This window comes from Trifolium pratense, linkage group LG2, assembly GCF_020283565.1.
Source record: "Trifolium pratense cultivar HEN17-A07 linkage group LG2, ARS_RC_1.1, whole genome shotgun sequence".
NCBI lineage: Eukaryota > Viridiplantae > Streptophyta > Magnoliopsida > Fabales > Fabaceae > Trifolium > Trifolium pratense.
Window position 1 is genome coordinate 57132380 of NC_060060.1, and position 15650 is coordinate 57148029.

Sequence of the window (15650 nt, forward strand, 5' to 3'; positions counted from 1 at the left end):
AAATTAGTAGTAATAATGAGGTGTGTTTTAGTCCTAGTAAATTGCATAAGAGTTTATATTTAAGGACAAAAAAATTCTTCAAAAGAAATTTATAATTAGAGATGGGAGTATCATATTTATGACTTGAATTTAATTCTTAAACATTATCAGTATAATTTTTTACACTATCGATCAAAATCATTAAATTATTCAAATATTGAGTTTTAATTATAACTATTTCTAATGTCATACTATATGATGGGTTGTGATTTATAGACACCGAAATTTTTCACATTTAGGTTGTATAAACATTAAACTCTAATACCATGTATGATTTTCAGCTAAATTTAGAAAATGAATTAAATAAGAATTCTAAAACTTTTATGCAATATCATGTATGATTTTTAGTTAAACTTAATTATTATCATTATTATTCTTATTATTACTATTATTATTGGAATTCTAGTTAATTTAAATTACAACTTATGTGTCATATAGTTCATGTGTTTAATTGGTAGAAAACAGCAAAATTAACATGTCTAAATTTAGGTTTTCATAAATTTAACTTAGTTGCTAAAGAGCGAAATAAAGAAGAAGGGCGATGCATTAACTAGCATTGAGAAGAGGTTCAGGGATACTAGCGGCCGCAACCAACTTTCTGATGGTACTAAAACCAGTCCAATCAACAAAAAAACTGCTTCCAGTCCTCAGAATTCAAAAGAAATGGCAAGTATGAGAGAGAAAATAAAAATGCTTGAGGTAATTATTCTAGCATCAATGATATGAAAAGATAGATTGTTTGAGAAAAATTCTTGATCTCTGAATGCTGTTTTCTCTAGTAATATTCTATATGTTCATCATTTTCCGCATTTTATGGCAGGGTCTGGTAAAGTCAAAGGAAACTGCCTTGGAAACTTCTACAACTTCATCTATGAAGAAGGAAAAGGAGCTCCAGAGCAGAATTATGGAGCTGGAGAACAAGGTAGAGGAAGTCAATCGGAATTTTACTTTACACGAGGTAAGCTCATACTGATATAGGTCGACACTAGAGCTATTTGCAAAAGCATTTTTGTTCCATGAAGCTTGCATTACAAACTTTTGCTTTCCATCACTTAATAACCTGGCTTGTTTGAGTCCACATATGCAAATTGACTGCCACATGTGACAAAATTAACGGAAAGGACTAACTTAAAACCTAAAATAAACGTAAGGGACCAAATTGATACTTTTTAAACGTAAGGGACCAAATTGAAACCTAAAATAAACGTAAGGGACCAAATGTATAGTTAAACCATAATTTTATGTGGGCAAATATCTTTATATAATTATATTAGCTATTTATCAATTGGGAGCCTTAATTGATTAAGTGATCAAATAAAGTTAACAGGCTAATTAGATTTCTATTTAGAATTAATTAAGTAATTAATTAATTGGATATGGGCTCAATATGAGTGGATGTCAGGATGGTCCATTTCGGAATAATGGGAACCCTAATTGGCCATCACACTATATATAGGCTATGGTCCCCAATATACCGTACATGAGCAAATAATCTCTTCTCCCCATCTGAAGAGAATTCAAGGCATTAGGGTACCGGTTGAGGAAGAACCACAAGCCAACGGATGCTCGTCGTTCGTCTCTCTCTTTGTGTTTCAGGATTGTTACCGAGAGACTCTACGGTTAGTTCATCTAATGGATTCATCATCCAGGTATTCCTATTACTATTACTATAATCTTGATAAATCAACATGTCGTAGATCCTGTTTAAAGATACATGCTCCTATGTTTATTTGGCTTCCGCACTAAAGTAAGATTATGGTTTTAATCTTTGTTATTGAGAGCATGTTATATGATTAAATTATTAAATTAATTCCATCAGTTATTGATTGAAGAAAATAATAAAGGATAAAAAGTATAATAAAGTAATACAGTATATAGTAAATTACTACATTGTTATATCCGTGGAGCAGACAAGCTTGTCCATTATTATGATTCACCAAACCAAACCTAGCTCACTTATTGCTCTATAAATTGTAATTCACTCTTCCAACATTGGTCCATCCATTTTCATCATATATGTACTCTTCTGAGTTAACATTATTGATATCTATATCTTTGCTTTTTATCATTAATAATTATTTGAATTATATTGTAAGCCACCGGCCATGCTTTTTTCTTCTTCTTCTTCCTTTATACTTCTATTTCTTCAATTCTTTGATATAACCTAACCTTCTATGTCTATGGCAATTCAATATTCATATTTAGGTTGGAGCTTCAAGATATCCATGATGAAAGAGCTTGTTTTGTGTCTTCTTGTGTTATTGACTAATGCAAGTTCTTCGTATGCTCGTTTATTATTGAACACAACCCAAGAAGAAGTCGTCGAATTTAGAGAGCAACATAGAAGAGCCATGATTGCTAATGGACTTGGCCGGACACCCCCGATGGGGTAAGCATCTTTTTCTTCCTTTTTTTTCATGAAATTTTCCATCTATTGATTTTTTTTTGTTTTTTTGGTAAATCCTTTTATTGATTCTTTGAATGTACTAATAGAATATTTATGATCACCTATTGAAAAAAAATAGAATACTTATGATCTTCAATTAAATCATATAAGCTCTTTCCCTTGGGGGAACTTACTCTCTGGTCTCAAGTGTTTCGAGACACGAATTAAGTTGCAAATAGGTCGGCAAAGTTTGAAACCTCTATTGATCGTTCTACGCGGGAATTTTTATTTTAATCACAAAGTCGTTTTAGATTTTGTCGTGGTTGACTCTTCAGCTGTCGTTTTCCGTCGCAGTCTTTTGGGTTGCTAGCCCTTTTGTTAAAATAAAAATAATCATATAAGCTCTATAATCTACAATTAGTGATTGCTTGAACATTTTTGAGCTAATGGAGATATTGATATTGCACGAGGAAGAGCGAATTAGATTAAGTGCAGTCACCTGTGAGTATAGTCAGGTGCAGTCAATATTTCAGAATCGTTCAGATCTTAAGACAATATTTTTACTTTTTATTTAATATTAAATTTTAAGATTGAAATCTGGAACGTCAAATTTTGATCAGACAACTACAAACTTGCGATTGCACCAGTTTTTTCACCCCACTCGAACCCAAAATTTAGGGTTTGAGATGAGATAAATTATTCAACAATGTATTAAAACATGAGACATATATTTATAATTGATCAATGATCAATTCTAATAGTGTTGGAAGAAAATTAAATCACTGAGAGATGAATGTGCCTAATCAAATAATTTTGTTATGAACAAAAAAATAGATGAAGAAGATCTGTATCAAATCTTGATATCTTATTCTTTAGCACAAATCTATAAAATATTATCTTCCTATATGTTGGATGACACCATTTGTTATACTACATCCAAATTTCTTGGTCAAAAAATATACTATACATCCAAGTTGGTGAGTTAACTAGCACATGGTGTTGATGTAAGTGTTATCTTATGATGGTGGCATGTGTCTTGTAATTGATAAAGTTGCAATACATATTTTAGTTTTGTGTTTGAAGATTATTCATTCCTTGTTAAACTTAACCACCGACGGATATGAAAAGGACTTTGAGAACTTTATTCCACAAAATAATATGGTTCATGCTAGGAGTTATATACACCTATATATAGGTGTATTGTTGGATATACATTGATTTCATCTAAACCAAAACTATAAGACATCAAATCAAAATAAAAACAATCTTTAGTTGGTTGGTTGGTTCTTGTTCCATAATTGTTTATTGCACTAACCCACATGTATTAATTCTTCTTTTTGTTTAACATGATTTAATTTATAAAGAAAAGTATATCATGATAATGCAAAGTTCAACTGGGAGATAATATTGATGATTAATATTTTTTTAATAAGATAAGGAAGATAAAAAAAAACTAAGGTCTGACTACAGAGGAACATACTCTCTTTAAGTCTTTATCAAGAAGCAAATTAATATTAGGACTAATAACATCTAACATAGAAGGGTAAAAATTCGCTTGATGACCCTTTAATGCAAGAACATCGGCTAGGTGTTTACTTCACGATGACTAATTATTTTAGTTGGATACTATTAATCGGTTTGACCTACTATATCACTAAAAATACATTTAATATAATAGTAATAATAAGACTTAATTAATTTGTTGGTCCCTTAAAGGCATTTTAGGTTTCACAATGGTCTCTTAAAGGAAAAAAAATCCGGATTGATCCTTTAAAGACATCTCTGTTATTACATTCTTCTCTTTCGTTAATTTATCAACCACAAATGTATTAGGTGGACCAACATTAAAGGTGGTCCACCATATACCACAATATATTTTTTAATCTTAACAATTGAATCTTTTTGAAAGAAAAACAACCATTAGATTTTACATGTCCACCAATTCTAAGAGTGCACGATCACCAACAAATTTTTGTTTCAATTTCTTCATATACTTCCTCCATTCCCAACAAACCCAACCTTGGATTTCATCTTTACTTTCCAAATTCAATCTCATCAAACTCAACCTTATTGTTATTATTGATGATGGTGATGGAGTATGAGTGGTTGTGGCGGTTAGGTCAAAGAGACAAAAAAGGGAATTGAAGAGACAAATTGAGGAAGAAAATGATGATGAAAAATTGAGGAAGAAGATGAATTTTGGGTTTGTTTGAATGTTGATTGAAGATTTGAATATATTTTTTATGATGTTTACGAAAAAGATGAAGAAGAATGGAGGAAGAAGAGGAACAATGTTTTTGTGCATCATTTAACGTTTTTTGTTAAAAATTAACAGAAAAGACCAAAATGACTAACGGAGATGTCTTTAAGGGACCAATCCGAACCTTTTTTTTCTTTAAGGGACCATTGTGAAACCTAAAATGTCTTTAAGAGGTCATTAAACTAATTAAGCCTTGAAATAATATTAAATGCTATTTTTTAAATAAAATGAATAGAGGATCCATAATGAAGCTACTCATTTTCAGTATTTAAGTGGATTTCACGTGTACACATCACTCATTTATAATTTTTTTAATAATAGTATCTAATAAGCACTCAATTCCTCCAACCCAACACCTCTTAAAAAAAATTCTAAATAGGTCCAACGAATAACACATCTCACCAATAACTCTACATCATTATAAATGGATCCCAAAAAAATAATATAAGTATCATTATTTATTGTAGAATCAGTAGGTACTTATTTGTGTTTTGTTCCAATGAGAATATTTATTAGATGCCGGTACTTAAAAAATAAGTACCCACTATTGAAAATCATCTTGTTAATTCTTTTTTTTTTCTTCCCACTCATTTGACTAGAGATAATAGATATTAGAAAAAAAATTCTCTTCCCCCCACATTTCTTTTATTCTCCCTGAAATCCCAAATTTGCTCACGCATAAAAAGTTTGAAAAAAAAATTTCAAATTTTTTTCTAATATAAAATATTATTTTCCCGGCAAATTTTTTTCGAAAAATACATTCCAAACTTTCTTTACATGGACAAAATTGAAATTTCAGTGGGATAAAAGAAATGTAGGGTGGGAAGAGAATTTTTCCAACCTGCGACCCATAAAAGCTTTGCTATATAATTTCATTATATCGGAAAAATATCATTTGAGAGTTTCTTTCTTTTCTGCAGCATTGAAATTTCATATGTAATTAAATATCCCTTTTTAAAAAAGAATATACTTCATTTAGCTGTACCTGTACATTTCTTGCAAATATATGAATGACCAATTATTAATGTAAAAAATTAGGTGGAATAGCTGGAACCATTTTCAATGTGATATTACTGAGGACTTGATCAAAGAAACAGGTAACTTAACTATAAATTCTAAATTCACTAATAAAAGTTTTTTTTTTATTGTAATTGTAGACATTTTTTTCTATGACATATTTAATTTTATTTGTTACAGCTGATGCTATGGTGTCAACAGGCCTTGCTGATCTAGGTTATCAATATATTAACCTAGGTAAGACAATATTTTTTATTTTTTTTACGTATGTATTGTTTTGACAACATTATTGTTAATTTGTTATTATCATTATTTTTGTTATATTTCTATTTATTCTTCTATAAAATTTGTTCATATATTTATTTATAAAGAAATAGTATTGATGTATTTCTTTTTATTAACTTTTAGATGATTGTTGGGGTGAACTTAATCGAGATTCAAAGGTAATTTTTTCTTACTTTTGGATTGACCGGTAATATTAATATTTGAAAATTGCTTTTTAGACCCCCCCTATAATACCCCCAGACCCCATCTTGATCAGTTTGCCCTTAAAACCAATTCGGTAAGTGTAATACGAATTTGCTTACCTTCGTATCCTAGGTACCGAAATCACACAATAGATAATTTAGTGCATTTACTTATAGTTGAATCATGTAGTGCATGCCAGTAGAGTTCAAAACACCTATTCGACTCAATGAGTGCATGTTTAGCCATAAAATGTGGGTTCTTAAGCAACTCGAGAATCCTATTCAATATGTTGTGCAAGAGGCGAAGAGGAGGTTGGTGTGTGTTGTGAATGATGGTGGCAAGACAAAAAGCAGAAATACATTGAACGTGCTTATTATTTTGTTCTCCAACAAGAGCCTCAAAAATTGGACTAGCTAATAACACAAACACCTTATCTTCATTATTATTTTGATTACCCAATTTCAAAGCAAGAACTACAACTCCACACAACAATTCATAATAAGATACACAATAAAACAATACCCTTGAACCTAAAATTATATTTCAAGACATGATTTTCTTTAATTTGATCTCTTCTTTCTGAACCTGAAATTGATATTTCAGGACATGATTTTTTGTTTTAATTTGTGTTCTATTTTCTTCATCTTGTTGTTCTTGAATTTTGGTTTCCCCTGCTCTGTTCTTCTCCTTGTTGTTAACAGAATCGAGGCTTCGAAAGATAAAAATAAATTTTCTTAATATTTTAAGATTACATTAAACTTGAGATATCATCATTCAAGGAGTTGAGATCATTGTAACTTAATTCAAAAGACCTTGGTTCTCGATTAAAATCTAAGAAACAAGTAATGGTGTAATGTAACATCATTCTAGTCTAAAATCTAAGGTGCAAGTTGAGGAATTCTTACCTAGACACAACACTAAATAACACATGTTAGGCGCACACATATAACTTCAACATTAAATGATGTGACTAAATTATTTAAATTTTTTTTTTTTCATTTGTATTTGTGTATTTGGGGTTGTACCCAACTAAGAATTGTTCGGTGCATGTATGCAGTTTAAAGGATATAATAACTAATTTCTATTATAATTACAATTGACAATTTTAAAATGGTAGCAGGGTAATTTGGTTGCCAAATCATCAACATTCCCTTCAGGAATTAAGGCTCTAGCTGATTATGTACATAGCAAAGGTCTAAAGTTAGGGATCTATTCTGATGCAGGGTATTTATCGCATGTTAAACTAAAACTTCAATTTTATTATGTCTATGACTTGCCAACCATTTTGACCTCTTAACAATTTCTCTGCAGAAATCTAACATGCAGTAAAAAAATGCCTGGATCACTAGGGTATGAAGATCAAGATGCAAAAACATTTGCTTCCTGGGTAATATGCATTCATATATATATATATATATATACACACACACACACACACTACCTCTAATCCTTAATATAAGAGAAAATTTACTTTTTAGATACATTGAGTAACTAATATATCTGACCTATTAAATACACCAGATGCATTAGTTACTCAATGTATATAAGTAAATTTTCGCTTATAATAAGAACCAGATGCATTATATTAATGTACATGCATATATACTATATGAATTTAATTAACATCAACTTTCATATTTACTTCAGGGAGTTGATTATTTGAAGTATGATAATTGTGATAATAATAATATAGACCCTAAAGAAAGGTACATATGTGGCTTTCAAATGCATAAAGAGACCAACTAAATGCTTAAAAAATCTATAATTCATGCATTTTGTAAAAATAGGTACCCGCGAATGAGTGAAGCTTTACTAAACTCGGGAAGGCCAATCTTCTTCTCTTTGTGTGAATGGTGAGTCAAATTGGTGATCCTGTTTCTCGTAGATGAAGGAGTTATCTATTTTGATAAACTTCACTTATTCTTTAAGGAATCACTATATTCATATAAAATGCAAGAGACATACAGTTTTTTCATGCTTAATTGCATTCTCAAACATAGGGGATCAGAAGACCCGGCAATATGGGGAAAAAGTGTAGGAAATAGTTGGAGAACAACAGGAGATATTGAAGATAAATGGGAGAGGTCAGAATCAATGATATGATTCACATTTATTTTTCTACAATGCAAATATCACATGAATCTAATTTGAGGAAGTTCATTATCTTGTACTCAATTTAGAACCTGGCAAATGTTTGCATCATATTCATGCTCTAATAAACACTTGACAATTTAGAACTATTCTGTTTCATTTCTTCTTTTTCTATTTGAGAAACATATCATACTTTCTCCGCAGTATGACAACTCGCGCAGATCAAAATAACAAATGGGCTTCTTACGCTGGACCTGGAGGTTGGAATGGTAATCCCACTAACAATATACTACATCTCTAGAACATATTTATCATGATAACACTTTTCAAGTACTCTAAATAACTGATTCTTTCACCAAAATAAGTAAAACAAACAACCTATTTACTGTCATACTGAAGAAATTAAACTTCAGATTCTGTTTTGTGGTGGACAGATCCTGATATGCTTGAAATTGGAAATGGAGGCATGACAACAGAAGAATATCGTGCCCATTTCAGCATATGGGCATTAGCTAAGGTAACTTGAAACAATTTTTTTAATACTTTCTGTTTAGATTACTCCATTTTCAATAATATCCTCGAAGAAATACATGTGCATCGTATAAGAACTACTTCATTTTTTATATATATAGGCTCCTTTATTGATTGGTTGTGACATTCGAGCACTGGATGACACCACAAAGGAACTACTAAGCAACTCAGAAGTAATTGCAGTAAACCAAGGTATGAACAAATTAAAAACCCTCTAATCTCTCTTAACAGTCAATGCTTTTAAGTTTTAATACTAATCACCTTGTGGTATCGCAGACAAACTAGGAGTTCAAGGGAAGAAGGTGAAAAGTAATGATGATTTGGAGGTTAGTGTCTGTTGTTCAATAAAACTAGGGATGAATTTCAGCATTTTTTTTTTATAATACTTTTATATGTTGTCATGTAACTGCAAAACTATGATACAGCCACCAACCTAGTTCTAAAGTGCAATTGTCTTGTCACACAAAAATATATGTTTCCTTGAAGATAAAATCACTTGTGCTAGTAATGTGAAATTTCTTTATAAACTTTTTGAAGCTATGTGTTTTTAGGGAAATCAAGGATACTCTTAGGTAGGAGATAATCTAAGATACTCTAAGACTAGAAACAGATCCTAAGATATATAAAAGAAAATGTGCAGGTTTGGGCAAGTCCTCTCAGTGGTAACAGGCTAGCAGTCGTTTTATGGAATAGGAGTTCATCGAAAGCAATGGTAACTGCAGCTTGGTCTGACCTAGATTTGGAACCAGGAACTTCGGTTGATGTAAGAGATTTATGGCTGGTGAGCGACATAGTTTGACTTATTTGGTTTTTTGAGATACTTGAATGTAGAACATCAAAGAACAAAGATGCCTATATGTTTTGAGTTTTTGACTATTTATATTGAATTTTGCAGCATTCAACACAATCATCAGTTTCAGGAGACATATCTGCTGAATTAGAATCACATGCTTGTAAGATGTATATCCTGACGCCCAGCTAAGTTCTCAATATATTGAGAGGCAATCTACAATATAGAATGTTTAGTGGATATCCACATAGTTGAAATGTTCATCCATTCTTGATAGAGATTCTAATTCACTAATGTACTTATCAGTGTTTCAGTCACTATGTTTTTTTTATGGCTCAAGTAAATCATTCGATCTTTATGAGAGATTTAATTGCTTACCAAAATATTAGAAGCCTTCAGGAAGATAGATGGGACAGCCCCAAAATATGGAGCTCCTGTTCACAAACTTCAAGCTTTGTTTAAATCTCTAATACTGGATTTCCAGAATATTCCAATATTGCTCATTTCTATGCTCATTTCTTTTGGAAGAACCCTCATTCCAATGTTGCTGCAAAAAAAAAAACAGGACAAACCCACATGTAAATGCAAGCATTTTCCAAAGTAATGCCCTGCTCCGTTCACTGACCACATTGAAGAAAAAAACCTGAAAAAAGCCAAGCGGGCTACATGTTTTTCTTGATCTACGGCAATATAGCAGATCGCTAAAGTAAACAAATAAACTCTATAGATGTATTTAAAAGGAATAGCACTTACACATGATTACTATGTTAAGCAAAATAAGTATAGTTCCATCTGCACAAATAAAAAGGTTGCTAAAAGGATATTAATATGAGTTAGCACACTACACATTTTCTTATTTCTACGCGTTAGCACACTACACATTTTCTTATTTCTATATAAGACTCCATATTTCAGGGCTAAAATCTATAAAGCACAAACACTTCTCAAATTAGGAGTGTCCAGGTCCGACACCGACACGACACCAACACATATAATTACATTGAATTACGTCATTTTCTTAAATAATTCATGGTGTTGGCATGTCAGTGTCTCGGCCGTGTCTGTGTCTGTGCTTCATAGGTTAAAATACATTGGTATACGACGACCACAAGACTAGCTGATTCATACTCCTTGTCTCAATCAATATTGAAATGAATTTTCAATTTCATCATAGGAAGCACCGAGATACAAACAAACAATGAAATTCTTAAATCTCGTTTCCAAATTCAATCATTTTCTCAATCAAATTCAGCTAGAGCAAGTGTAATAAAATTAGTACAAACTGAACCCAACAACACTCTTATGACATCAATAATTTTCAAGTCCTACCAATTTCCCTAAACACACTTATCCAAAAGAAATGACAAAAGCCTTATTTCCATTGAGTGAAGCAACTACACAAATGAAATGATGAAACAATGTTGAAACATAAATATCATAATACCTAGTTTTAGTCTTACAACAGACCTCTTGAAATCATTTCACGAAGAAGTTTCTCTGCCTTATCATTTTCATCTTTATCAAATAGAGAACGGATAATAATTTCATACGTTGCGGCATTTGGAATGCAACTATTGTCTTTCATTTTTGATAGTATGGCCAATGCTTCATCAAGCAACCCATCGTTACAAAACCCATGGATCATAGTAGTATATGTATAGACATTAAGATTGTAGCCTTTGACCAGAAGATCCTCAAAAACCTTTTGAGCGTCATTCAATCTTCCACTTTTACACAATCCATCAATAAGAATATTAAATGTGCACAGGTCTGGTTGAATACCCATATCTTTAATTTTGGTTAATAATGCAATTGCCTTGTCAACATGATGGTTTTTGCACAAAGCATCCAATATAGAATTGTAAGTAAACATATCAGGAGGTTGACCTCTATCATACATCTCATCGACAAGCTCCAAAGCATATGAGATTCTTCCCGATTTGCACAAACCATCAATAAGGGAATTGTAAGTTATCGTATCAGGAATAATTTCTCTACAATGCATTTCATTGAAGAGATTGATGGCTTCATCTACCATTTTAATCTTACAAAATCCATTAATCATGATACTGTAGCTATGAACATCAGGAGCCACTCCCATCTGAGCCATAGTGTTGAATATACCATTGGCCTTGTTAATTTCTTTAGCTAAGCAATATCCATCCATTAAAGAGTTATAAGTAACAACATCAGGTTTAACACCTTTTCTCATCATCATAGCAAACACATTTTTAGCTTCTTTCACTCTTCCTTCCTTACTAAATGCATCAACCAACGTAGTAAAGGTATAAATATTATGGTTGATGTTTTCCGATATCATTTTATTAAACAAATGAATTGCTTGTTTTAACCGACCCACGATGCAAAAGCCATTAATTAAAGTATTGTAAGTGAAAACATCAGGAGAAATTCTCTTAGCAATCATTTCAGAATATAAATGAAAAGCATGATTAACAAGTTTATCCTTGCACATACTATCAATAATTGCATTGTACATTACCACAGTAGGTTGAAGCAGTTTCTCATCAACTCGTCTCAGCAGTTGTAGGGCTGTTCTTGTTTGTCCAACTTTACATAACCCATTGATCAAGGTCCCATAACTAACTTGATCTAACCGGAATCCCTGCGCTACGACCTTATCATGAAAGTTGAATGCTTTATGGATCTGACCTTTGAGACAGAGACCCTTGATGAGTGTATTAAAGGTAATGACATTTGGATGAAAACCCTTTTTGAGAATGTTGGCAAATACAGAAAAGGAAAGAGAGATTTGACCTAATTGAGAAAAACAATTGATCAATATACTCAAAGTGACTAAATCTGAGGAAATTCCATTTAATTCCATCTGTCGATGAAGTGAAACAACAGTTGAGTAGTGATTGAGCTTGGCAAGGGAACCTAAAATTTTGTTAAATTGGAAGATGAGTGGTGTAGGATTCTTCTGATGGAGCATTTGATTGAATAAGGAAACGAGATTTCGTTGGTCGTGGAATTGAGAGTATAGTGTTGTTGTAGTTGAAGAGGAGAAGAATCGAATCAAATTAGGGTTTTCGAAATGAGGAGAAGCAGCAACATACTTACTCATACTCAAACTTGAAAACGACGACATTGTTTGTTTGTTTGGTTTAAAATGAGAATAGATTAAGGATCATACTCATAGTCTCATACACGCTGCGTCTGCCACATCAAATGCTTTTCTGCATGTTCAATCACTATGGAATCGATTATACATGGCTAAATTGCTTAAATATTTTAGGTTTCGCATTGCTCAAAAAGGTTCGATATATTCCTTAAAGACATCTTCGTCAGTCAAAAAGGTCCTTTTCGTTAATTTTTTTTTTCAAAAACGTTAGTCTTTATTGACTAAATTGGGAATGTCATACGGTATAACTATAAGTGGTCCATCAAATGTCTTGTTAATTTTTAAAATTTTGAACATTGATTTTTTTTTGTTAGAAAGAAACTCATTGGATCTTGCAACACTATTGTATCTTACGGTGAACCATCAACACCTAGTTTATTTTAGGTTCATTAACCTTCTTTCGTCTCCTTCTCCATCTTCTTCATGAAGATCTTAAACCCAGATCTTAAATCTACAGTTTTTCAAAACTCATATCCCTTTTCACATTGCTTACAAAATAGACACAAAAATTGTTTAGAATCCCAAATCCGGCAGCTTCTACAGTGTTCTCTCTTCTGCCGATCTCTTTCTCTCTCAAAGCTTCAAGCAAACAAATCATAATAGACTATCAAGCTTCAAGCAAACAAACAATAGTTGAAGAATATTGAATCAATAGTGTGTTTCAGAAATTGTAAACAAAAGGAAGCAAAATACAAGGAAAATATAGTAATTTGAAAATGAGTTGAAGAAAAAAATTAAATGGGTATGATAAAAAGTTATCGGTATGAAATCATGGGATGAGAAAAATTTGAAGTTGTGATGAGAATGGAAATGAGGAGTTTTGTTTGTGGGTATGCAACGTGTTGGTGCACCTTACAAATTTGGGGGTTAAAATTAAGATGTGGGCGAAGTTTGGGATTTAGGGATTTTTGTTTTGAGAATTAAAATTTTGATAAAAGCTAAGATTTTTATTATTTTAAAATTTATTTTCTGGATTTTCAATGATGAAGTTATGTAGAGTAGGATGAAGGAATGAAAGAAGAAGATGAAGGATGAAGAGCATGGTGGTGCACGGCTAGATCTGGTGGACATGCAAAATCTAATGGTTTACTTTTTTTCAAAAAATTCAATGGTTAAGATTAAAAAATGTATTGAAGTATATAGTGGACCACCTATAATGTTGGTCCACTTAATACATTTGGGGTTGACAAATTAACGGAATGGACTAATATAACAAACGGTCAACCTTTAAGGGACCAAACCGAAACTTTTTTTCTTTATGGGACCAATATGAAACTAAAAATATCTTTAAGGGACCAATATAGGCACAAGTTAATATGCATAAGGTCAATTTTATGTATGGTGCATAAGTTAATCACAACCATCCGATCATAAACATTTTGATGAAACATGTTATCATCTCAAAATCCCAAACTAAGTAAGTAAGTTTCGAATTAAAAGTCAAACTAAGTAAGTTTCGAATTGATTAATGTTCCAAATCATGTCCTCAAGCTTTTCCAACCGTTTATTTTGCTTATTTCGCTCAAATAAGTGTTTTCAGTTTTTTTAGGTTTTAAAGATTGAATCGTTTTTTAAAATCTATACCTCCACTGTGAAATCTAAGCATGGATTCATGATCAGCGTTAAATTTCGAGTAAAATGGTATACCCACTCGTAATTTTCGGTTGAGATTTAGTGTTGTTGTTGTTGTTATGATCATGAAGGTATTTTGAAGCTTTCATGGCTTCCCTTCATGTTCTTCATGAGGAAGAAGAAGGTGGAGGTTGAAGACGATGACGTGGCGACGCGTCATTGGCTCCCTCCAATTTTAAGTCATGACCGTTAGATTATTATAAAATGATCTAAAGGCTCAGATCTATTTTAATTTGTTAAATCCTAGCCATCGGATGGATCAGAAGGCCGACATCTGAGATCTGTATCACGCGCCATGGACTGGCGCCGCACGGAATCGTTTCTTCCTTTCTACTTTTTTTTTTTTGAAAATGGACTGGGCTTGCAAATGGACTTCTGTATTTGTTTTCTGCACCCTCCTGACTTACGTTCTGCACCCCCTCTACTTGTTTAATTTTTATGTTTTTATTTTTAGCTTAATCAAATAAGTGCTTACTTGAACAAGTGCTTAGTCCAGGGAAACATGGCAAGAATCATCTCTTGTTGCTGAAATTTAAGGATTCAAAAAATCTATTTTACCTTCATAGTCAATATTAATTAATTAACATATTGAAACCATTTAACAAGACTAATGGTTTCGCGTGTGGGTCGGTAAACCGGGTCGCGTGACCCGCGAATTGCAGAAATGGGTGAAGGTGGAGATGAACAGTGCGCGTCATCTACGCCCAGTCGCAGCTGAGGCGCGTGGAGGCGCGTGTGGGTCCTATGAAATCCTTTTTTTTAATTTTGTTTTATATAAAAATAATACATAATTTTATTGAAATTTGGGTATCTCTTTGGGAATTTTTGGACACCTGTAACTATTTTTAATTATTTAAATGAGGAAGAAATGTTATTAAAAATATTAATATTTCTTGAAAAATTCGCAGAATTTTATACAAAATTATTTGAATATTTTGAGACCCTTTGAGGCCAGTCACTCTCTCTGGTTGTATGTTTTCCTCGAGAATATAAATTTTCGTTACAATAGTGAAACCATAAGTAGGAATTTTCGTTACAATTATTCTGGAAACCATTATGCTGGTTAAATGGTTTCAGAGAGTTAAAAAGTGAAACCATTTGTATTATAAAATGGTTTTATGTGTTTATTGAAATCAATATTGTGTTTTTATGGTTTTAAAAATCCTGGAAACCATTATGCTGGTTAAATGGTTTCAGAGAGTTAAAAAGTGAAACCATTTGTATTATAAAATGGTTTTATGTGTTTATTGAAATCAATATTGTGTTTTTATGGTTTTAAAAATTCTGGAAACCA

General features: G+C 32.0%; 2 protein-coding genes across 5 annotated transcripts; one reads left to right on the top strand and one right to left on the bottom strand.

The window, feature by feature from the left end:
* Positions 1-528: 528 nt before the first annotated feature.
* Positions 529-9899, top strand: LOC123908537 (alpha-galactosidase-like). 3 transcript variants are annotated; one of them, XM_045959204.1, is made up of 16 exons: positions 529-738; positions 860-2428; positions 5724-5782; positions 5883-5939; positions 6111-6145; positions 7291-7394; positions 7482-7557; positions 7818-7876; positions 7958-8023; positions 8171-8254; positions 8466-8530; positions 8696-8778; positions 8894-8984; positions 9069-9118; positions 9433-9573; positions 9688-9899. In XM_045959204.1, exons 2-16 carry the CDS (start codon positions 2214-2216, stop codon positions 9772-9774), a joined length of 1272 nt encoding a protein of 423 aa, XP_045815160.1. In that variant the 5' UTR covers positions 529-738; positions 860-2213; the 3' UTR covers positions 9775-9899. The 3 variants fall into 3 exon arrangements, with proteins under 3 accessions (XP_045815160.1, XP_045815162.1, XP_045815161.1); XM_045959206.1 differs by lacking the exon at positions 529-738 and having other exon boundaries at positions 1895-2012; positions 2245-2428; XM_045959205.1 differs by lacking the exon at positions 529-738 and having other exon boundaries at positions 1991-2130; positions 2245-2428.
* Positions 9900-10000: 101 nt separating this feature from the next.
* On the bottom strand, positions 10001-12776 carry LOC123908535 (pentatricopeptide repeat-containing protein At1g12300, mitochondrial-like). Of its 2 annotated transcripts, none has more exons than XM_045959203.1 (2): positions 11027-12776; positions 10001-10129 (listed from the first exon to the last, which is right to left on the bottom strand). In XM_045959203.1, exon 1 carries the CDS (start codon positions 12689-12691, stop codon positions 11039-11041), a length of 1653 nt encoding a protein of 550 aa, XP_045815159.1. In that variant the 5' UTR covers positions 12692-12776; the 3' UTR covers positions 10001-10129; positions 11027-11038. The 2 variants fall into 2 exon arrangements, with proteins under 2 accessions (XP_045815159.1, XP_045815158.1); XM_045959202.1 differs by having other exon boundaries at positions 10022-10129; positions 11050-12776.
* Between the last annotated feature and the right edge of the window lie 2874 nt (positions 12777-15650).